This window comes from Pagrus major, chromosome 21 (genome assembly GCF_040436345.1).
Source record: "Pagrus major chromosome 21, Pma_NU_1.0".
NCBI lineage: Eukaryota > Metazoa > Chordata > Actinopteri > Spariformes > Sparidae > Pagrus > Pagrus major.
The window spans coordinates 30,062,640-30,087,554 of NC_133235.1; the positions used below are offsets into that span (position 1 = coordinate 30,062,640).

The 24,915-nt window shown below is 41.8% G+C and overlaps 1 protein-coding gene across 1 annotated transcript; it reads left to right on the forward strand.

Moving 5' to 3' along the window:
• Nucleotides 1-287: 287 nt before the first annotated feature.
• On the forward strand, nt 288-24,244 carry retreg1 (reticulophagy regulator 1). The gene is made up of 9 exons (XM_073492022.1): nt 288-462; nt 2,104-2,210; nt 4,078-4,108; nt 18,484-18,601; nt 18,730-18,814; nt 19,064-19,186; nt 19,444-19,514; nt 20,184-20,307; nt 21,337-24,244. Exons 1-9 carry the CDS (start codon nt 290-292, stop codon nt 21,858-21,860), a joined length of 1,356 nt encoding a protein of 451 aa, XP_073348123.1. The 5' UTR covers nt 288-289; the 3' UTR covers nt 21,861-24,244.
• The last annotated feature ends 671 nt before the right edge of the window (nt 24,245-24,915 follow it).

The following is a 24,915-nucleotide window of genomic DNA, read 5'->3' on the forward strand; positions in this document are numbered from 1 at the left end:
ATGAAAACCAATTAAAAAAACCTGTTGATTTTGAGACGGGGGACCCGGAAGTGCAAACTGATTTCCGGTTTTAGGACTAGAAAATACACTACTCTATTAGCAAATAAAGTCAGGTTTTTAACAACACAGTTTCAACGTCAGCAGATAACAGTGTCTTTTATTTTCCAACAGACGGGGCTTTTATTGTGAAAACCCTGACAGGAAGTCGCATCACAGCCCGGTTGACTTGCCGTCTGTCCGCCTGCAGAGGAGCGGAGCGGCGCAGCGGAGGGGCCCCGGTCGTTTTCCAATGCTGGGGAGCCGGGACACAGGAACCGCGGGCGGCCGGGAGGCGGCTGCCGGGCCGCCGGGGCCGCAGAGCGGGCAGCGCCGCGCAGGGTGTCGCCTCTGCGGCCTGGTCAGCTGGAGGCAGAGACCCTGCAGGACCTCAGCCCTGTTTGCTGCAGCCAACACGGTGATCTGGTAGGAACCATGACGCAGGGATACCAGGCAGACTCCCACTGAGACAACCCTGAGCTCCTGTTAATTACATGTTAGACAGTCAGGACTGTGGATTACTGTAAAATACTGTAAAATACTGTAAAATACTGAAAAATCCTTCTGCAGGGATGTGTTTTTTTAAGGGGAAATGTTTGTTGCTTCCAGACAGAAATGAAACGAACTGGTGTGAATCAGGATGTTTGTGGTGATGTCAGAGAAATCTGAGGTTTTTTAAACAGTTTGCACGAGTTTAACTGTTTGTATTTTATTATCTAAATTCACAATAACGCCCATATGTTAGTTTAGCTGATGGTTATAATCTCTTTACATTTTTAATTTCTCAGCAGTGCCAGTAATAAAATTAAAAAGTAAAAAGGTATCTGCTTGATTTAAAAGGTCCAGTGTGTAGGATTCAGGTTTCAACTGAATACAAACTGTTTTTTAAAAATGTCTCACAGTTTCTTGAAGCATCTAAATCCACAATAATATCACAATAATATCCATTTGTCAATTCTGCCTTATACACGCGACAGACAGAGGATCGACGTGTCGTTCCCTTGAACACACGGTGTGAAAACAAAAGGATAAAAACTAAAATTAAAAATATAAATTGTAGCTTAGCTAGTGGGAAGACAAAGGAAACAAGGCACAGGCAAGAACTTAAATATGTGTACATCAAAGAGTATTAAATATATGATATATCGAGGTATTAAATAATATATAACAATATTTTCAGGCTGTATCGTGATAAATATTCTACGTCTTGATACGTCTCAGTCCTCAGGAGCTCTTTGTAAATGTTAGGAGGTGGCGACAAAATCAAATATCACAATATTTTTGAACTAATATCTCGATATCAATATTGCGACAGTGTTGGCTCTCTGACAAAAATGATATGAACGTATGATATTGATCATTGCATCATAGTTGTCGCTGAGCGTCTGCGGTCCTGGTTGTTGTGGTGTGTCGGCAGCTTTTCAACAGACTGAACGTGTTGAACCGGTCGGTCAGTGAGAGAGATCACTCACTCACCACTCACTGATTTCACCTGATTTCACCTGATTTCAGCTGATTTGCCCTTCATGACAATCAGAGGAGAAATCCGGACAGAGAGCTCGCTTTTAAGACACAGCTCTGGAGGAGAAATACTAAACAGTCACATGTTAAAATACTGACTTTAAAAATCGGCCCCTAAAAACTCACCGTTAATAATTTATGTGTAATTTCTGCTCCTCAGTTTAACCCCCAGACTTCCCAGACAACACTGAAGACACGTCATCTGCATCATTCATATTTCAGAGCTTTTCTTTGACATTGTTCATTTAAATTATTAAGTATTTTACTATAAAGTGCTCAAAGGGAAATAATAAGCAAAGGATGGTAATAACGTTCAAGTTAAGTTATTTTAGAGCTTCGATCATCCGACAGCACTGATGACAAACTAAAAATAGAGAAGTGAATATTCGGTCGTTCTCACAGTCTGGGAATTTTGGCCACAATCACAAATTCACTGAATATTTTCCTGCTTCAGTCCAAAAATATCCGAGTTATCCTTCATCGCAGCCTCGCCTGCTGAGCGGGAGGCCCTGATGCAGCAGGGATCTCTGTTTTGTTCCTCTTCAGGTTGGTGGCCTTCAGCTCTCTGCGAGCCTACAGCCTCACGGCCGTCCTGCTGGCTCTGCTGGTCGTCACTGTGACCTCCAGAGACGTCGCTCGGTCCAGATCCACAGGTAAAACCAGACGAATACCTCCTCATATCACCTGGAGGCAGGGCAGGGTAACAATGTCTGTTTCTGTCATAGTTATTTGACGTTGTTTTCTTCTTTTCTTTATCTTATGTGACAGTAAACTGAACATTTTTCTCTTTTTTCTGACACAAAAAAACTAAATTTAACTTTAACTTTGTTTATTGTGCGTCAGTACTGAATCTAATGGGAAGATTAATGATAATAATAGAATAATATAAAGAATTTTATATTGCAACTTTCTAACTTAAATGATTTTTCGGCGCATGTGCCTTCAGTTACTACGTGTTAATTTAGATACTAATACTATAACATCAGTGAACTGTAGGATAATATGGTGAACCTCAGTTACACAGGAGGAACTACGAGTTCATCCCACAGACTGCTGAAAGGATAACTGCAGCTCATCACTTCTTTTTCCTTTTCACAGTTTTTATCTTTTCTGACAATAATTAGACTCTTAGAAAATTAATATATATGTAATATCTTTGTTTGAACAATCAGATGAAGATTATTCAGCCACTATCTTGATAATTTCTTCATTATTAAGTAAAAATTAAAGAAATCTCAAATATAAAAAGTTGCATCTTTGTCTTCACGTCATGCTGAGCTGAGTAATTGGTATTTTTAAGGGTTTCAGGTTTTTTGAATGACTTGAGAAAATATTTGGCTCATTAATTGTTTATGAGAATCTTATTTTCTATCCAAACTGCTGGATGTGAGTTCAGCTCAGACTGCAGATGATTTCACCCTGATGGTGACTCGTTAGCCTGATGAGTCAGGACGAGGATGAGACGAGGATGAGACACAGATGGTCGCTCATCAGCCCGACTGTTGCTCACTGATTACACAAACATTAAGGCCTTGTACACACGTACACGGTGATTTCTTAAAAATGAACCTTTTTCTATGAGTTCTCGTCTTCTGTGCACGTAAACAGTGTTTCACGTCACTGAAAACTGAGCTTTTGGAAAAACTAGAGTGTGCGTCAAGTTTTTTGGCCATAAATCATAGATTCATACGATAATTCAGATAAAATGTATCCTCACAGGATTAAACGATGAAGTTATGACATTTGATCTCCAGTAGGTCAGAGGTTAAATTCACTGTGACATCATAATATTCTGCAAAAAACTGTTATTCAACGCCACAACTCTTAAAGGAACAGTCTGTAGTTTTGTGGAGTAAATGTTAAAGAGCAGAGAAACATCTTCACTGACTGATTTAAACAAACTAAATAATCAAACTCTCTTTGTTTTCATGACTGAATAAACTGAATAAACAAACTGACCTTAAAGGACAACACACTTTGTTTATATGTGGCGGACCCTGCCACCTTTCTAGCTTCAAACAGTGTTCTGGGACCTTATTGTCCTCTGAGAACAGCTTGTTTACTCACTGATGGAGAAAAAGTTTGTTTTATTACCTCATTAATATTATAAATATTAAAATTCTGAGTTTGAATTTCTTCTCCAAAACGACACACTGCCCCTTTACACGTCTGTGGACTGTTGGTCTCCGGCTGTTTTAATGGTTTGTGCCTCTTAGTTCCAGTAAAGGAAATCTTAATGATGAAAAGTCGGACCAGCTCTGTGTCAACAGTTTGTCTTTGTTTCATAACAAAAGCCGTGTGTACAAAACTCGACCCGTCCTTTTTATCTGAGCCCGTGTAAACATGTAATAATGATATAATGTGTTTTTAAGTTATAACTCCTTTTTCTATATTGTCATTCATTATGTGTTCAGACATCAGTCTTATCTTTATTATTCATCTCCCTCTCATCATCACGGCTCTTTATTTCCAGTGACCTACTCAGTGATGATGAATAATAGATTTCTTCTTCTCCCACAGGAGCTCACTTATGGCGCAGCATGACTGCAAGGTAGGACACCGAAGAGCATCTGATGTTTGTTTGTTTGTGTGTTTGTTGTCTGTTCTGGGGGCAGGGATCGTCTTATTGGTCGAGATAAAAGTCGAGGGCGGGGTCAAAGCCCTCGGTCGCGTTGGTAACCGGTCGCTCTCTGAACGTCGGAACACTTCGGCACAAACGAGCGCCAAGAGCAGTCGGTGTTTCCCGGACGGTTAAAATGGCCGCAAGCTCTCGGGCTCCTGGGTCAGAAGTGATGAAGCGGCAGAGTTTTTGTTCCTTATTACAACAACAAGGCAGTTTTTTAATTTGTTAGTTCTGGATATTATCACATTAAACAGCTATTTGCCTCTAAAGCTGGCAGGAATTTCTGAGAAACAAACATGAAAATAAAGTTTCATATTTACAGTGAAGAAAAACAAACAGACCCCTGTGACACCTGTCTCTTAAACTGGATCCATGTGGTGTTGATGTGGTGTAAAGTTTCTTTGCACAGCTGGACTTCACCAGAAACGTGTGACGTATCAAACTGAACACACATCCTGTCTGTGAGGACACTCGTCCTGAATCTGCACTGGACCATTGAGAATCTGTATTTTCAACCAGCTCTTGCACAACAGGTTCAACATTTTGTATTATAGGAGCCTAAATATCGATCAGAACGTTAATCCCTTCGTAGAGCATCAGATTGGATTCATGAACACAACCCAGTTTAGGTTAGTTCACCGAAAAATATTTAAAAGTTGAAGACGTCAGAAGACGTGAACAGACAGAGAGGGAGGCTGAATGGGGAGAAAAGGCGTGTTAGTGTCTCATATCTGCAGAGAGTTTCTTATTTTCTCTCTTTGTTGCTGCTCGGGACGCTTTACCAACCCAACATGTGGCTGTTTGACGTCCTGGGAATGAGACTCAACAACCAACTATCTTTGTGGTGCGTTCAGGAACAGCTGGGACAAATCCTACTGACTCTACCTTTAACTTTAATAGTCTGTGAATTATATTAATATGACGTGAGCTTCAGTCAGCTTTGACCACAAATGTCCTTCAGAGGGAGACTTTTTACTCTGATACTCTGAGTACATGTCAGAGTCTGTACTCTATTACTTTTACTGGAGTAAAGAAGGTGAATCAGTACTTCTGCTTTTACCAGAGTCTGTTTCTACACAAGTATCTGAACTTCTCCAGGAGGAAACAGCGTGTGGACTTTTGCCCATCTGGTCAGCAGGCTAGCTAATTAGCTTAGCTTATAGCTACAGGATAGCGTAGGTAATTTGAAATCAGAAGCCCAGCAGACTAACTAATCAGCAGGTTTAATCTAATAAGACTAGACTGGAATTTTAACTTGTTTTGCAGTGCACTACATGAGGGTGCACTGATCGCTATCAGCCAATATTCACTGTAAACGGTTTGATTGGTGATTTCTGTAAAAACTGATCAGTACAAACACACAAGACCGTTTTTCTACGCGCCACTAAAATGGCGTCCCTTCGTCCCCGAAATCAGGGACGACAGAAGATCTGCTCGGGACGAACAGACCGTCAATGTGACCAATGACACGTCTTCTCATGCTGTTACTATGGTTACAATCACTAGCTGGCCACTCAGCAGGAGACCTACAAAACATGAAACGCTTCCCATGGTACCGGTCCATCTATCCCCACGGTCACAGGACCGAGACAACACTGCAAATGAGCAGCAGTGAGCAGGTGGTGGAGTCGTGGCTTCAGGACACAAAGACCTCAGTACTTTTAGTCTTTGTTACGAAAGTCTGTGTCAGTTCAGTTCAGTCATTTTATTGTCTCAGATGGGACACTGGATTTGCAGTAACAAAAGTACAAAAACAAACATTACATCACGTGTTACTGGTAACTTTTAATGTTGTTTTGATTGTAACACTAATAACTAACAACTGTAGATGATAAAGTAAAGTAAAGTCAGCCTGAGGTCGAGCTGAAGCTAAAGATTAAACTCCTGAACGAAGCGGTTTCACAGTCCGCAGTTCAAATCGGTTCACTTTCAGATTCTGGGTCAGTGTGGGATAAATTCACCAGAGTTTTTGTTCCTTATTTCAACAACTAGGCATTTTTAGTTTGTAAGAGCTGCTGAGTCTTCTGGATATTATCACATTAAACAGCTATGTGCCTCTAAAGCTGGCAGGAATTTCTGGGAAACAAACATTAAAATGAGTGAAGAAAAACAAACAAACTGACACCTTCCTCTTAAATTGGACCCACGTGGTGTTGACGTGGTGTTCAGTTTCTTTGCACAGGCGGACTTCACCAGAAATGTGTGACGTATCAAACCGAACTCACAGGTGTGTTGAACACACATCCTCTCTGTGAGGACACTCATCCTGAATCTGCACTGGACCGTTGAGAATCTGCAGAGCTGATCGGTCACACATGACTGTCTAATCTAATCCTCTCTGAGACTGAACCACGTGACCACTCCAACACTGAAACGTTCAGTTTCAAGTCACAAATAACGACCCGACCCCTGTGAGACACCAGTGTTTACATTGAAGATTAGACGGAGCGTTAGGAACACTGCAGGGAATAAATACAATTTGAGAAGTCACAAGATTTTATGAGTGAGTCGGAGGAAACAGATGAGAGCAGCGTGTCGAGAATAAAACCAAAAACATGAAGTACGAATAATGTTTTTAGAGTTAAATTTCCTCCCGTCACCTCAGCCGGAGCCGTCACAGCAGCAGGAAAGTGTTTTATCAGCAGCCACGACGGCGTGCTGGTCGTGTCTTTCACCTCGTGAGTGAGTGTGTGTGTGTGTCATCACGGTAAAATGTGGAAACAACACAGAAACAGTCTGAAGGCCGAGTTTGAAGACGACTGTGGTCGAGTAAGCCCGGTTATTTATCTAGATGGTAATTGGACCTGCATTTCTACAGTGTTTTGTTTCCAGTCTACTGACCGCTCACACTGCTGCACAACATTTGTCACATTCACACACTGATGACAGAGGCTGCCATGCAAGGTGCCAACCTGCTCATCAGCAACAATTCTGGGTTCAGTATCTTGCTCAAGGATACTTTGACCCGCGACCCGCTCCACCTCCTGAGCTACAGCTGCAGAATACGAACAGGCTTTCAGTGTTTAGGCTATTACCATCTGATGGATTTATGGAGCTGCAAGTATCTTCCTATTATTACAAGGACAGAGACACATGAACCTGCTCAGTCACAGTCAGAAGCAGCTAAATGAATCTGTCACTTTTTAACTTGGATTTTGCTCCGTGCTGCTGAGTTCTGACCCGTTTACCTGACGAAGTCTTGTTTGTGACCGAGTGGTGGAGGAGGAGGTGTTGGTGGTGGCATTTGGAGTCACAAACATCGGTCACCTGGTTCACACTCCTGCCCTCATTTTGAAAGTGATTGTGTGTGAGTGTGTGTGTGTGAGTGTGTGTGTGTATATGTGTGTGTGTGTGTGTGTGTGTGTGTGTGTGTGTGTGTGTGTGTGTGTGTGTGTGTCCGTCACTCGATGCTGCTGCCAGCTCTGAAGGCTCTCTGGGATTCTGCGGAGGTGACAGGGATTTGTGGGCGCCAGGCGGGATGCAGCATGTCTGAGTTATATAACTGATAGTCCAGGTCGGGGACGAGTCTCACACACACTCACACACACACACACACACACACACACACACACACACACACACACACACACACACACACACACACACACACACACACACAGATACACGCCAATATTGTCAACAGGGCACTACAAACCTCCACTATCTAAGAGTGGACCTCTGTTTCTGGTCATTTTGAAAAGACAGAAATAGAATAGAAAAGCATCTTTTAACCACACACACACACACCTCATGAGCTGGGTTTCCATCTCACTATAACAACAGTGATCGTAATCCCATAACACATCTTCTTTACGACTAGTGAACAGAAAACGTCTAAAATACACATTCAGGTGTTTCTTGTAGTTCAGATTTCTGTTTTCTGTTCATTTTACACACTTAACATTTATTATTTTTATGTAAGAAACTATTTATTTGTGGTTGACTGTTCTGCACTTTTGCACATTTCATTTTAAAACAGGTAACTCGTTGTCTGCCGGACTGTTTTGTTACTTTCACGGTGGTGGTTGTGTTGTACGATGGACAAACGATGGAGCACGGACAGTCTGTAGTTTTAATATTGGCGTTCAGCTGTGGGGGCCCCCAAACCAAATTCTGCTCAGGGCCCCATAAAGCCTCGGGCCGGCTCTGCTCATCTCTATGGTCTGAAGGTGTTTACAGAGCGGTTTGTTCATATTTCACTCACAGCCTGATTTATAGAACAGTTTATTCATAAAAACATGAAGAAAATAGAGGTTTTATGGCTGTTCAAATATTAATAATAATAATAATAATAATAATAATAATAATAATAATAATGATAATAATAATAATAATAATAATAATAATAAATGCTCTTTATATTGCACCTCCTGTCCTGAGTCACATTTCCTCCTCTAGATATCTCTCTGTACTCGCCGCCTTCCTCTACTTCCTCTCTGTCTCTGTGACATTTGGCCGGCAGGGTGGGATTGTGTCGTCGTCACCTGCTGGTGTCTGTCAGAGGTGTCTTGTGGGCGACTGTACATCAGGCTCAGAGCGAGTCTCAGGCGAAAGGCTTGAGGGAGATTAGTCGCTGACCCAAAATGCGAGCTGACAGCTGGGATGTTTGAACCGCCGATGTCCCCTCCTTTGTAACTGTGTGTGTGTGTGTGTGTGTGTGTGTGCGCACTTCTTAAATGTGATGATTTGCCATTTTTCCTCGCAGTTATTTTTATTTTTATAGACTAAACCATTAATCGATTAATCGTGAAAATAATAAAGCAGATTAATCGATAATGAAAAAAAAAGGACAGTAAGAAGACGACATCACGTCAGAGGAAAGATTAAGAACAGTAAGAAGAATAAAAGATAATAAATCAATTAAAAATGAACAAATAAAAGCAGTTAAGGATGGTTAGAAAAAGACAAAAGAAGATGAGAAATAGAAGAAGGAGTAAAAAGTTAGAAAGTTGAGGTCGTGTTGACTGTTTTCTGGTTTGTGGACTGATAAAACTGTCAAAACCTTTGACTCTTAATACGTATATGAAGCATTAAAATGAGGATTTTCTGATTTCTGATTGTCATTCAGGGCAGTAAATGAAAAGTCTTTGTGTTTGGGACATTTTATAGACTAAACCATTGATTGATTCATTGTGAAAATAACAAGCAGATTCATTGATAATGAAGAAGTTGTACGTTGCAGCTCTGGTTCTGACAGGAAATAACCTGCGTGATTAAAAAACACGATTGTCATCTTCGACTGTGAGAGTTTAAAAAGACGTCACGTGACTTTAAATGGATTCTGTTTTTGTGGCTTCGAGGAAAATCTGTCCGAGCTGCTGTTTGTTCCCACAACAACACAAAGTGTCTTAAGAGTTGTGAAACCTGAGCGCCGTGTGTGTGTGTGTGTGTGTGTGTGTGACTCAGCTGTTTCTCCACTGGCGGAACTGATTCAGAGGTGTGACACGAGGCCGGTCGGGCCAATCAGATGCGCTGCTCGACACAGAGGGGGCGTGCTTCGGAGAGAAGCCTCTGATTGGACGGCGGCCGACTGTTAGAAAACAACAAACACAACAAACCACACAAGTGTTTCATCACAGTCTGATGATGTCATCGTCTTTTATAAACAACTGTCAAAATCTTTAAATGACTCCGTTACAGACTCGTTTTCTTTGTGTTTGTTCAGATGAAGATCTGACTGATGAAGCGGTTCATCTTTAGGAATTAAAGAATAAAGTTTACAGCCTTGATGTGCTCACATTTATCATATTAAACACTATAACACACAGTGTAGTAAGAGCCGACAATCTGATGTAAGTGGTGACAAGAAACGAGCACAGAGAAATGGTTAAAAAGCCACACAGGAAGTAACAACATTCATATTTTCACTGTGAAGTTGATGAGTAGATTCTGATCAATATTTCGATCAGGGTTTAGTCTTTACTGCTTTCTGCTGACGCCTTTCAGCGAGCTGCCTTTGTGTTTATGTTCTGCTTTGCAATTCATCGAGAAAACATGTTTTATTTTATTCCTTTAGCGTCTAACCGCGTCATAACAATGTGTAGATTCTCCTGTCTTTCTTCAAACTGTTGTCGTCCTGAGTAGAAAGAATCGATCACTGCTGATTGATGATATCGGCTTCTTCTCTCTCCGGTTGTCTCAGATCAGTTCACCCTCCTGTTTTACTGCAGCACCTCTACCGTCCCGTGCACTGAGCAGTATGTTTACCATAAAACCAAGTGTGAAACCAGAAGTTTGCGCAACTTCCAAGAAACTTTGTGTGCAGTCATGTCCACCTGTTATTCCACCATCGTGACGCAAGTGCATACAAACTGCAAAACTAAGTCACTAAATCAAAATGTCTCAAGTATTTTAAAAAGTGAAGTTCTGGTGCAGTGAGCCTCATTTTTTGGGAGCATGTTCAAAAATCTTTTGATAATTTTGGTTTGTAGGACTGAAAGAAGTGACCTGATAAAATGGAGATTTTGAAGTGAAGTACTGAATCATATAATAACAACTCAAATAATGTGATTACACGTGATATGAGCTCATATTTATTTTGAAGTAAACCATGTCACGATGGAGAAGAGAACTTGGACCCAGGCAGGATGATGTTTTAATCTGAATCGCGGCATCACAAGAAACCGTCAAACACAACAGATGACTCGACAAAGACTGACCTGAAGTCCGGACTTAAATACGAACTAAACGTAACGAGGGGATGAGGAGCAGGTGAGGAGGAAAAAACCAGGCTGCTGAGGAGAAAACACACAAAATGAAACTGAAGTGACAAAAACATGACAAACTGTCTCATTTCTTTGATAATGATCAATACGTTTGTTGTTTTTTGTCCTTTTACTTTCATTTGTTGCATTTCTGATTTTTCGGAAATATGCTTTAACCCTTTATGGACAAGAGTTGGTTAATTAGAGAAGATCGATGCCACTCTGATGACTTTATCCTTAACGTGAAGCTACAGCTAAGACAAATCTGATTACAGCGTCGGAGGTCGAGCTCCTAGTTGCTCAGTGGCGCTTGAAGCACAAGCGTTGATCCGCATATCGTCAAGCGAATCGTCTTGAGACTTGATGGTGATTTAATTTTGCAGCTCTTCAAGACTTGTCCGACTGTTTTCCCACAGAATGGCTCAGATTCTGATGGTTAACAAGTCATTTTGGGGCCGTGACGCTCCAAAAAACGTATTCAGTGTTTTCCAGCCTCGTCTTATAAAGGTTTTAAAGGCTGCATTACAGTAAAGTGATGTCATTTTCTGAACTCACCCACTGAGTCATTGTATCCACGTTACAGAAGCTCTTTGTGTTCGTATTTTGTGAAAGTACCAACACCATCACTGATATTGAAGTGGGGCCTATCAGTCAAATATATTGTGATATTTGTTTTTGTCGCCCAGTCCTAACGTCGAGGAAGTGCTTTTTAGAAAGGTTTAAAATATCGAGGTATATATCGCGACATGACCTAAAAATATGTAGCAAGTGGAAGAAAGCTGTTCTCCACATGAGACATTTATTGCATGTCTGTCCGTCCTGGGAGAGGATCCCTCGATTTCCCAAGTTTTTGAATCGAAGGAGTGGAAGGACAGAGGATGTACAGATTGTAAAACCCACTATGACGATGAGATTGTGACTTTGGGCCGTATAAATACATGTTATTTGATTTGTAGACTGTTTGAGGGGTGAACCACACACACATCTTTTCTCTTGGTTGAGGCAGCGACTTTGAACTCCACGCGAAGCTGATGTGATTTGCTTCGCCACTGGATGCGAATGTTTTATTTGGAAAGTGAATTGGAGGCGAGTATTTGTTGATTTCACATGCAGATGATAGAAGGAAGAGGAGAATGCTGCCTGACAAAAGCGCCGCGCTGGCCGTTATCCCAACAGTCGACATCCGATGAGTCAGACAGTTAATGTGGCTCCATCTTCTCATCTGACTCCCGGTGAGAAGTTGCATTTCCAAATGTCAAACCTCTCTGAATAAACAGCCAGTGTTTAGGAAAAACAAACATCAGTGAGTCAGTCACACATGTTTCCTCTCGTCGGGCTGTCCATGCCATGTCACTGACACAAGCGGAGGCATGTTTGGGGGGTTGGTGGTGGTGTTGGTGGTGGAGGGTGTTGCTGTTTCTTCCCCCCAACCCCATCCCTCTGTCCTCCTGATGGCTGCCAGTTGGAATGTAGTGTGACCGGGCTATTTTTAGACGAGGCCGCTTGAAATACTCCAACCGGGGCTTCATTGAGGATAAACACAATCTGCTCTCGCGCCGTGTGGCACGTCTGACCCGAGTTCTGCTCGAACCTGACCTGAGTTTTTGTTGGCATTTTTTTTAACTTCAAAAACAAGTTCGACCCGTCTCTTCTGACGCATCACTTCGACCCTCCAGTGCTTGTCTGGCTTTGATAGTGTCGTCAAATCTTCTGAAGGTACCTGAAGCTCCTGAGATGTCTCCTGAAGATCGTGGGGTAGGACTGAGGTAAAGAGAGACTTCAGGAGCAGTGGATTGTTTGTTTCCTGAAAGGATCTGTTCTCCAAAATCACAGAAAAAATAATATCTACTTTATTTTCTCACTTTCCACTTGTGATAGTTTGGGTTTTATTTGTCTGAGTTTTGAGATAAAAGCAGAAGAGATTTATCTCTTTCTTTCCAAAAAGATTTAATTTCATTGAACATTTTGAAACATGTCTTGCATTGAACAATGTCCCAGTTACTCCTGCTTGCTTTTAACAGAAGAAAAGAGAAGTGGTAACTAAGAAAATATGTTTTTCTTGTGAACCTTTGAGGCTTTTGACACTTCGTAATGAGCCATCACATGGGAAACTGTAATCTTGTTTTTAACGTACATACTTTATGATCCCAAACTCGTCAGAAGGGAAGTTCACACATTGTTTTGGCACATTTAACTCGAGTCTAAATGGATCAACAACACGAACAACACGGCACAGATCTACTTGCAAAGCGGTGCACATCGTTGCGTCATCACTCCCCATCCATCCATAACACTGGCGTCTTGTATTACTCGGGGCTCTTGGCTTCATGAGACATGCAGACTGGCCTGCTGCGAAGGCATTAACTGTAAACTCGATCAGCTGAGACTCTGCCTTCTCACTCCATTAATGTCAGCTTACTGTATAAGCAGCTGTACGTGGAGCATAAACAGGTATTAGATGCATCAGAGACGGGGTTTCTGCGTATGTATGTCCACACAGACAGGTTGGTAAACATACTTACACCCCCACCTCCCTCCTCCCCAATCACGAGTGAAGAGCTGGGATGTTTTTGCCGCCATTCTTCGCATTGTTTGTCTCGGCCTATTTTTAAAGCGCCGTCACTGGGCTTGTTAGGGGCTCAGACGCGCTGCTCCCTGTGTTGTTTCAGAGATTACCGATTGGGTAAAAAGTGATATCTGCCTGACAGCTGCTCATGTGGTGCCGCCGCCCTCCTCCCCCGCCTCCAGTCCTCTGACCTGACAAGTTCAGAGGAGTGTTGACTGATTGACACACCAGTGGACGGTGGCGTTTAAGATTTGGTCATCACCAGTGCTACTAAGAAATTTACCCCCTCAGTTACTGTTGCTAGATCAGACGAGCTCGTCAATAAGAAACATGGCGACGGTGATGGTCCTGTTTATTTGGCTGTTCTTGGGCATCAGGTAATACAGCTTCAACAAGCCGACGGCAAGGACGACAGCGTGCAACGGAAGGATATATTCACAAACGTTTAACATTAGGCTAACTCCTCTTAATGTAGCTAAAACTAACCATTACACCATAGCTAGCTCTTGTACTATGACGTGTCCATGAAGACTGTGGCATCTACACAACGTGACTGTACGTCATAATACTTCATTTAAACAATCGTAGGCGTTGTTGAGGGCTGACGCACAGCCTGGTCCACTTATCACATCGGACAGAATATGTCTTCAGTTTTGGGGTATCAAGTGTCGCTTTTACAGATTCACCAGTAACATCTTTTAACCATCTTCTTAAAGTTCCCATGAAGTGCTTTAATTTCAATTATTTTAATCACATACGTCTTGCCAGTATCACGCCCAACAGCGGCAAAAAAAAAGTTTTGTGGAGTTTGTACCTTCCTGGAAACTCATTTGCCCGGAGAAAGTAGCTTTACTTGTTGCTAACAAATGTTTTTCTTTTCAACACAGACAAACCAAATACACTTTGTTTTTGGAGTACAGAGCGAAGACTGGCAGGACTTAGGATGAGTCAGCTGTTTGCAACTTTGCGTGGAAGCTCAATTTTGAATGCAAGTTTGTTGACATCCAATCACATACAGGCCAACCCCCTCTGGAGGACATTTGTGGATTTCCCTTCAAAATATTCATTTAAAAGTTGGCATGACACCTAACTGCAAAAACAGCAAGGTGGACATCATTTTCCACTTCTGATCACGACCAAACTTTCACCCATGCCATTGAACCCTGTCATCTCCAAGAAAAGAGTCTGGCCCAATCCCAGTCCCTCCTCCCCGGCCACTCAGCCCGACCACTCCGCTGTTCACATTCGTGCCAAGAGGTGGGGTGTCCTGATTGTAGTTGGGATAGAGGGGCAGGATGAAGTCTGTCGTTTCAATGTATTACGGTCCTTTTCTGTATAACAACCATAAAACAATCAGGACTAGTGTGCTGTTGTCTTGGTAGCTAACTAGTGAAACACTGCTAGTATCCTGGTAATGAAGCTCTTATTGATTTCATGAACAAATTGCGAGCGTCCGTGCTTTTCTGTCTCCATCAGCGATAACACCAGGATTGCAACGTTAACGTTTGTTGGCATTGTTTTAACTTCAAAAACAAGTTTTACCGTCTCTTCTGACGCATCACTTCGACCCTCCAGTGCTTGGCTGGTTTAATAAGTGTCGATAAATCTTCTGAAGGTACCTGAAGCTCCTGAGATGTCTCCTAAAGCTCGTGGGGTAGATAAACGGCGAAGAGTTTTCTTTCTTTCTTTCCAAAAAATGGAATTTCATTAAACATTTTGAAACAGGTCTTTCCTTGAACATTGTCCCAGTTACTCCTGCTTGCTTTTAATCAAAGAAAGGAGAAGTGGTAACTAAGAAAATACGTTATTTCTTCTTTTTATTGGTGATTTGGGTGAACTGAACCTTTAAGGCTTTTGATAACACGTTGTCAGCTGTCACATATGAAAACTGCATACTGGAAATGTCCGCTAACGTCTCGGAGGGTTGTCCCATTTCATGTGGGGATATTTCAGCCACTACGCCTTGTAACACTTTTCTGAAGTGAACTTGAAAGCAAGGGGTCGGGGGGAAAAATTTGAAATGGGATTGAGCCTTCGTCTCCACGTTGATGGGAAAACAAACTGTAACAAACTCCTTTTCCACGCTCCAGGTGATCTGTGATGTGCTGAAGCTTGACGGTACTTTATCCATGAAGACTTGCGTCTCCTTCCAAGGAAACGTCTGTCTTTCGTGGAACAGGGAAACGCTTATCCTGTCTGTCCCTTCACAGTATCGCTGTCACATGTTCGACACATCATGTTTCCCTGGAAATCAGCCTTGGAGAGGGGAGCAGCGGGTCGACCTTTTCGTCATATGGGTTATGTGAGACACGGCTGGGTCAGGTGGGCGGTGTATATGAGATACTGTAGCGTCTCGTGCTTCTTCCTTGCAGTCATGACTGAGGGGGGGAGGTTTGGATGGGTTTATGGTGGAGAAACTCAACAGGCAGAGTGGCTTTGGGTGGTTTAGTTTGTGAATATGGAGTTAAAACAGCTGTGTGTGTGGAAGAAAACTGACCGGGGGGGGGGGGTTGAATATGTTGCTTAACGGGATTTCCGTCATTAGCAGCTGCCAACAAATGCTAATTCGCACCACTTCAAATGCCAAAACTTTTCCTGAAGAGCTGCCAGCAGGAGGGATCAATCTGTCAGAAACAGCACATTAAACCAGGAAATGTAAAACTGCCTCAGTCAGTATTCAAACTTGTTTTGCTGTAATTTACCATTATTTGCAGAAATGTAATTGCTATAGAATTATGACACCATCAGCGTTGAGATTCGCTCTATTGATCTATAAAGTCCGCTTACACTTTTCACACATTTCTATCTGCTTTAACGTCTTCATTAGAGACTAAATGGATGAATAAAACGTCAAGCAATCTGTTAGGAAATGCTGGTGGGGGAAGTTGTCTGTTTCCACTTTAACAACGCACAGGGATCAAACTTGCGGCCTGTCGGTCTCTGAACGGCTGTTGAACCACTACAAGCAGCTCGTAAAGACTGACCCGATCAGCAGATTAACTGGGTGGAGAGTGGTTGAGATCCCTGTTGTATTCGTTAAGCTCCCCCTTTAACTGTACCAGGGTCGCTGAGGTCAAATCGGTCTCATACCTGAAGCTTACTCAGTGTTTTATATGGCTTCATATCCATATTCACACCCTGAAATGTGATACGGCACATCAGATGTTAAAATACTACCTCAGTAAAAAAAGCAAACTAGAGGTGGCATGATTCTCCAAATCCACAATATAGCATATCTGGATTAGTGAAGGTCAACAGATCGTTGGTTTTATGTCCTGACATGTACATTCAGATTGTTCTTTAAATAGATGGGGGTGTTTTACAACAACAGCTTGACTTTATCCTGGTGGCTTTTTTCAGGTTAAAGTTAGACAAGCTCGAATCATATTCACAAAAAATAAAGACTCCATAGTTCGACATAAAATACCAGCTGTCAGGGATTCAACAATTTAAAAAAAAAGATAGAAGTCTGTTGAATCCGTCCAGAATAAACCCTCCTTGCAAACAAATAAAAAAGGATCTCTGATAAAGAAAATAAATAGATGGATGTTCGTTGGTCGTTTTCAACATTTTAAAATGAGTCTCCAGCTACTTCAGTTGTTTAGGAGAAAGCTGCAATGCTGTTTTGCTGTGAAGCTCCAGAAATGTTTTGTGGACTACAAAACTTCACCTGATAGTGCCTGAATTTAAATTTTTGGATGATCCATAAATGACTCCATGGTGCCATGGTCACACCAGGACAGCTGTTTTCACACACCGGACATGAAGTTTCCATCCTCTGTTGGATTAAGTGTAGTACATTGTCATTTAAACGGTTGAAAGCTGTTGATAACTCACTGTTACACTGTTTTGTATCAGCCATTGAAAAAAACAATAAAGGAAATCCCCGTTGATTCGGCTAGTTGAGTTAACGGAACAGAAGCTAGCCAGGAGAGCGAGCCGGACTCTTGCTGCCTCACACCCTCATCTATTTATCGCACATGACCTCCACATTAGCCACATGTGTGCCTTTTATAGCTGCTTTATGTGAGGTGAGCACGAGGGCTGATAGTAGCTCAAACAGGAGGTGAGTTTTGGGAACCCCTCGAGGTGGAGGGGAAAGTTACCCCTCAGCAGGTGGCCCAGAATTCCTAGCATGAAGAGCACTTTCACATTCCTGTTCTCATCTGTCACCTGTCTATTTAGTCATCTTGCTAGTTTTATGGTAGGTTTCTTAATTTAGAAGATGACATTTGCATCTGACTAGCACTAAATTTTTATCAATGACCCTCAACAGAAGAATTCTAAGGCTCAAAATAAACCTCTTCAATTCCTCTCATGGTGAAGTCAAGAGACTGTGTTTGTAAAGCACATTTAAAGACAACACAAGTCCTGTGCAAAGTCTCCAGATATAAGTATAAAATCTAGACCACCAACAGCTTCCAGTCAGAGGATGTCAGAGTCCTGGAGGAGACTCCAAAGAGAAACTGAAGCATGAATATCATTTTTCACCAGGTAAAATTGTGAGAACAAATCTTGACGTCAAAGATTTTCCATCGCTTCCTCTCCTTCACGACCCACAGCTCTGTCACTGCTCCGGTGTTTCTCCATCTCCTCTTGTGTAAACCGATGTGCTTCAGCTGTTTTAAGCCAGTTTAAGGTCTGAGAATTCAAAGAGCGTAGTTACCTGACCGGATTTCCTCTAAAACATGGATGGAGGATTGGTCTCTGCCCAGAATAGACCCCAAAACTTTGGGGGACGGATCCAGAAACTTTTTTTTTTCTCCATTTGAGACAGATGGTGCCAACCTGTCGAATTCATACTCAAAACAAACAGGGGGCAGCGTATCACCAACTGCTAATGGCTGCTAACTGTAGCTGCCGTTAGCCAGTTAGCTCTATTGGCTGTGCATCTAGTGGTCCAGACTGGGAGCTTCAGGCACGGGGGAAGTGTTGTCGTTTACACCAGGAATGTTGGACCAGTCCTGGACAGGTGTTTGCATATTGCACCTTTAAAGATGACTAACACTGTTCCTGTCTGTCTTGTCTTGTAGCTGGGAGATCATCGACTCAGGCCAGGATAGTCGGTCTGGGACTGGACCTCAGCTCGGCGACTCCCTCAGACTCTTCCTCCAGGAAACGTCGGCTTTCAAACAGCAAAATCCAGGAAAGGTGAGCATGCAGGCGACCTCAGAGTAACCTCAACCGTTCACTGAGTCACTGCAGTGAAAAATTGATCGGGAATAGTTCAACATTTTCATTGTCACGTTGTCTTTGTGTTTGCTCTCCTTCTCGTCTAGTTCTGCCTGCTGGTTTGCAGTTTGTGCACCTTCTTTGCCGTCTTAGGACGCTACATTCCAGGGATTGTTATCTCATATATTCTCGGTGAGTAAACCAAAGATTTGCACATGTACAGACCTTTTCCATCATGCTGAAGGTTTATATGGTTGGACTAGCATATCATCATGGAGTGGTGACACTTACAAGTGGCATATAGCATCAAATACTGTACGAGCAAACTTATTTCTGCAAATAAAGTTAAAAGGACTTTTTTAGTGTATTTTTATGGCTGGTATTTTAATGACATTTCTGGAAACTGAGGCTTACTTTTCTGTTTTTCGTCCGTCTCTGCAGTGCTGGGTTTTTTCCTGTGGCCTCTGATTTCGTCTCACGAGGTTGGTTTGTGGCTGGAGCCAGTTCTGCAGAAGCTGGACTTTGGCATCGGGGAGTTCCTTCAGAAAATCAAAGAGAACCATGGTAACTATGACACATGTCAATACGTTAAATGTCATGTTTCATATGTTATGAAACAGTTTTGTTCTAAGTTTCTTCCAAACAAACAGAAAATACAAAACACTTTTACCCCCAACACACAAGCTGTAATAGCCGCATATAAAAATCAAAGTATAAAAACCCACACAACTTATTTTGTTTTTATTCGTGTCTACCGCACCAACATCTTCTCTTTACTTTCTGTATTCAGCACTCGACTGAAAATGTTTTCTTCCTTTCAGAGCGGAGAATCATGCAGGCTCAGACTGAGAAAGAGAACATCGAGTCGGACCTCTCCTCCATGTTTCCAAAGGTTAGCTCATCATCTCATCTCTATCTAATTACGCCTCTGTGGCACGACAGGGTCCACTCGAAGCTTATTGAAATTCAGTACACATGATCCACATCAGCAAAAGACATCAGCTGTGCCAAACTGAACGCCAGAAGATGGTTTTTAAATGTTGCTCCTCAATCCAAACAGCTGGTTCACTGAGTGCTTCACTCAAAAGTCTTAAAATTGGATCTTTTATATCATCACTATATGAATAAAGTGGATGTAATGTAGAGAGACGATTCATCATACTGCTAGACTGAGACTAGAGATGTGGATTTAAATTAGATTTAAAGGAAAAGTTCACTGAAAAGTTTACCCCCCTCCCACAGCTGAACAACGACTGAAGTAGCTGGAGACTTGTTTTAAAACTTAAAAAACAACGAATTAAAAAAATTAAGTCTCTGGAAGCCCAAATTGCTATGTTAGGGTTAGGGTTAGACATTATTTACACATCACTTTACATTATTTTCAAATCACTTTGGGATCTCAGAGACTTGGATTATGCTGGAAGAGCTGTATGGAGCCATTACATTTTTTTTTGCACTTAAAAATTGTCCCACCAACTCAAGTCTGAGTCAATAAATTATAATATCTGTAGCTTTGTCTGTGGTCCAAAATCTGACGTCTCCACGTGTTTCCCTCCTGCAGCTCGACTCCACAGTGTGTAAGGAAATGTCTGTGTCGGACACAGAGGTGTCGGATGTGACGTGGACGGACAACGGTACTTTCAACCTGTCGGAGGGACACACACCACAGACGGAGAACTCCGAGGGTAAGTTTGTCAGCGCCACAGTTTCCTGCAGATGGACGCACGGTTTTCAAGAACTGGTGCAAATAATGATTATTTTCATTGTGGATGAATCTGTTGATTATATTCTTGATTAACCAAATTTGTTGTGTGGTCTATACAATGTCAGAAAATGGTGAAAAATGTTGATCAAAGACCAGGATGAAGCTGTCTACAACCATAGGGAGGAAAGAAAATATTCACATTTAATAAGCTGGAATCAGAGAATCTTTTCTTAAATAATTACTCAAACCAATTAATCAATTATCAAATCGCGTGAAACTAAGAATTGTTGTGTATTTGTTACCTTTCGTTGAGCCTTTAATATCTACAGAGGGAGCAGCTCCTCTTCAGCAGAGTGCACCGTGTTGCATGGTGTGTTTCTGTGGTGTCTTTTGCCCTTTTTCTTTTTCTAGTGTTCTGCTTCCTTGCGCTCCTTCCCTCCACACCTGTCTTTTATCTGTTTGATCAGCCGAGCCCTGTTACCTGAGTTCTTCTCCAGTCTGCACTGCATCTCCTTCATTAGCCCTTCCCTCTGCTTGTCCAACCTATCAGCTCCTTCCCTGTTTCTAGTGTTTTTTTCCAGTCATTACCCTCACCTGTGTTTCTCTGCCTCATCCCCTCGTTAGTTTAGTTTGTATTTAAGTCCAGTCTTTTGTCCAGTCATCTGTCAAGTTTCATAAAAAAGTCAAAATTCTCTGATTCCAGCCTTTAAAATGTGAATATTTTCTGGTTTCTTTCTTCCTCTATGACAGTAAACTGATTATCTCTGGGTCGTGGACAAGACAAGACATTTGTGGACGACATCTAAGGACATTTTTCACTATTTTCTGCCATTAGTTACTATTTTAATTAGTTGAACAAACAACTAATTGATGATCAAATGACAATGAAAATCTTCAGTTGCAGCCCAATTTCTCTGACATATGTAGCAAACTAAATCTACCATGCACTCTTATAAACATATATAATAAAAAAACTATATTATAAATAAACATCTTTTTTACCTCACAGACCTCGACAGAGAAGAAGCATTCACAGGTGGTCTCCCAGAATTCCCCTCACTTGACAACGGCGCAACGACCAATGGCGACGACGACGATGACCTCAGCCTCGGCCTCCCCTCACCTTCACCTCATCCCCAGCAGCCAATCAAATCCAAGCATTCACCCTCTCCTCACAAAGACCGACCCACCGACAATGCTCTCGAATTAGTCAACCAGATGGCGGGCGACGTCATCGCTGCTGCCGTCACAGCCGCTATCCAGGAGAGAATAGTGGCGGCGGTCGGCTTCACGGCGCTAAGCGAAGACACACAGCGGTCGAGACTCCCAGAAACCACCAGGCTGCTGGAGCTGGCCGAGGAGTCGGACAGCGAAGTGGAGGACTTCGAGCTGCTGGACCAGTCGGAGCTGGAGCAACTGGAGGGGGAGCTGGGGCTGGGGGAGGAGAAGGCCCCGGCTACAGAGGAGGCTCAGGCCCAGAGTGACAAACCGGCCTCTTCTGGATTCTTCTCCAAACTCCTGAGACGCCACTGATCGGGCACGAGAACGGTCGGCAGGGGAGGTGGACGGGTTAACGAGGACATGTGGAGGGGAGATGTTGTGGTCACACAGGACACACTGTCTGAGAAAATAATGTTTCCATTTATCTTTTAACCTGTAGAGCAGTTTGTCAGACATGGAGGTGGAAGTGATGTCACTTTAATCAGAATCATCACAGCCCAATGCCGAGATCAGAACACACAAAGTCAGCCAGATAATGACCCGACCCGGCAGACGTGGGGATGAAAATAAGCAATTTGGGAGATCTGTGAAGGAAACTCAAGTGAATATAACTCATATGCAGGATGTTTCTCCCTGTGCAGTGTGCACGCGGCACTGCATATTTATTTATTTATCTATTTATTTGTTGACATTTATTCAGCTCGTTGTTGAGCGCTCTTTAATCTCAGAGCATATTTGATTACTGGTCAGATCGCGAGTCTGATGTTAACGTGGCAGGCCGGGTCGGGTCGGGTCGGGTCGGGTTCAGGATTGATTTAGTCATTTTTTCGCTGCTTGAAACCGTAAACGATGAAGCTACGATTGGTCAGAGTTCAGCCTTTGATAAAGCTACTATAATCACCTGATATGACTCAGTGACCGTTATAAAGTACAAACGTGGTGTTGTCTGATCCTGGCATTTAAGGTTGTTGATGGTTTAAGGACTAAAAACCTACTTGTGGTTTGAATCAGTTGCTGTGGTTACATTTGTCTTTTCAAAGCGACTTTAATCACCTGATCACATTTTATTTAAATGATTCATGCTTGGTTTCAGAATCGGTCCAGTAGATCTCCTCAGCTGGAAGTCGCATCACTGCAACGGCTGCGATTGTAATCCTTCGGGACAACTCCGACCGTCCACTGAGCGAGACTTCTCCACGATCGAGACTTACTGTATGTTTCCGGTTACTTATTATTTAACAAAGCGGTTCTCTCTCTCTGTAGGAATCATTTCTGTAATGTTGTCAGACAGTTAAAACAACAACCTCAGCCTGTGAGTAGAAAAAAACAAGATGTAACATTGAACGCATCCCAAAAATGGCATTGAAAAGATCAGTATAACTGCGGCAGGATGCGTATTTTACAGCGACCTGAGGCGTCCGACTGCCTTGTCGTCCACTGCTGCTACAGTGTCGACAGCCCACTGCACGTCTCAACACTCACTTTAATGCTGAATCCATTCATCAGACTACATTACCCAGAATTCCACAGACTTCAAATCGAATGACAATCACCTTTAATGCTCAAAATACTTCTACTGGTTGGATAGTTGACTTTATCAACTTTATTTTTTATTATTTCCTTTTTTTAATTTTATATGTATTTTTTTTTTTCCTGGAACATTTATGAAGTCGAGGGACTTTTATTTTATTACAACATGCAGCAGGTATCAAAATGCTTTGCATGGACATCTCATCTTGAGACATAAATATATTTAAACATTAAAACATTTTACTTTCAGTGCATCAAGGCCTTGAATTTCACATTATTCACAGTCGGATCGTTCCCTAACTCGCCAAAATGTAATTTAGATTTTCATACGTCAAACATGACGACAGTCATTATTGTAATTATCACTCACCAGATTCAAGGTTTGCCAGCTGGTTTGAAGTGATCTAAAAAAGGCTAAATCAACACTCAGTGGATGTTTTTTAGAGAAATATCTCAGAACAGAAACAGATGGAGGCTTAAGAGTTACATTTCTGCAAAAAACATACCCAAACAAAGAGCACACATGCAGGAGAAAACAAGACGCTTTTCCAGATAAGACTCGATTACTTACTTACATGAAGACCTCTGCTCTTCACCTCATAGGATGATCCAAAATAGTGTAAAATATAGTTTGAGTGCACTGAAAGTAAAATGTTACGAAACGGCGTGTTTCCATTTGCACCTTAATTATTATTCAACGATGCACCGACGTCTGCTGAGTCAAACAAAGATGAAGAATGACTGGTCGGTTTCTTTAACATGCCTTGTACACTGAAAGACATTGATTTTATAATTAAGACACACAGCAATGTATAATGAATCCTCTTGAATTAATCATGTAATGCCTTGTATTATTACTCTAAAGATCACAGTAGAAATGTTTATCAGTGCCTATAAGAGGACTTTGTAGTGGCTGCAGTTCATTTCTAGCTCACATGTGATAATAATTGTATAAGTCAAAGAAATGTTCAAACATCTGAACACTGAATAATATAAAAACAACTTTTTAAATATTGAGAAAATTGATGAGATAATTCATGTTTTTCATTTACCTTCCTGTTGTCGAAAAGTTCAGAAACATGTTGGTGAGTCAGAACCAAACTGCATTAACATAATGTACTTTTATGTAGTTAAACTCAAGAATGTCAATAAAATGTTGTAACGCAGTCGTGTAGTTTCATTGATCTGACGCAGTGTGTGTTTGTGAACGCAGCGTGTATTACTCATGGAGACATAAATCTGTTTACAGTCACATTTAGAGAACTTTCCTGCCTTTTGGTCTCCAAAATGTAAATTATTTAATTATTGTGCTAAAACTTGATTTAAGGTCGGGGGTAGAGTTTGGCATTTGTTAGGATTAGTCTACATTTACGTCAATACCATGTCTCCTTAAGTAATAAAAACAAGATTTTCCATTGGTTTTGTATCTGGAAACATAAACTAGTTTTATTAAAACAACAGTTATTAGCAGTAGTCAAGTGCATTTACAGAAATACTACACTTCAATACAATCTTGAGGTCCATAAACATGTAGACCTTCATTTTCTGCCAATTTCCACATCTACCCTCCTGTATTTCAGATGGAAATACTTTTAACGCTACAATTATCTGACAGCTTTTAGATTTACTTTTCAAGATTTGACAGTTTGTTCAACATGTTAAATATCACGCAGAGTGTAAAGATAAAACAACTCAACATTACGGGAAAAGTCGTAAAGTACTTGACAACATTGAAAGGCTGCCTACCAACACTCATTCTGCCAAATAATGAGCCCTTTAACTATCTGAAATTTTGCTTTGTTCTGACTTGACGGGAACCTGCTGTAGATAAACTATT

Excerpts from the sequence above, each read along its gene's own strand:
- retreg1 (XM_073492022.1), top strand. The coding sequence starts at position 290 with ATGCTGGGGAGCCGGGACACAGGAACCGCGGGCGGCCGGGAGGCGGCT. Across the intron at positions 19,515-20,183 it reads TCTCCTCCATGTTTCCAAAG|CTCGACTCCACAGTGTGTAA; the intron begins GTTAGCTCATCA and ends TCCCTCCTGCAG. Across the intron at positions 20,308-21,336 it reads ACAGACGGAGAACTCCGAGG|ACCTCGACAGAGAAGAAGCA; the intron begins GTAAGTTTGTCA and ends TTTACCTCACAG.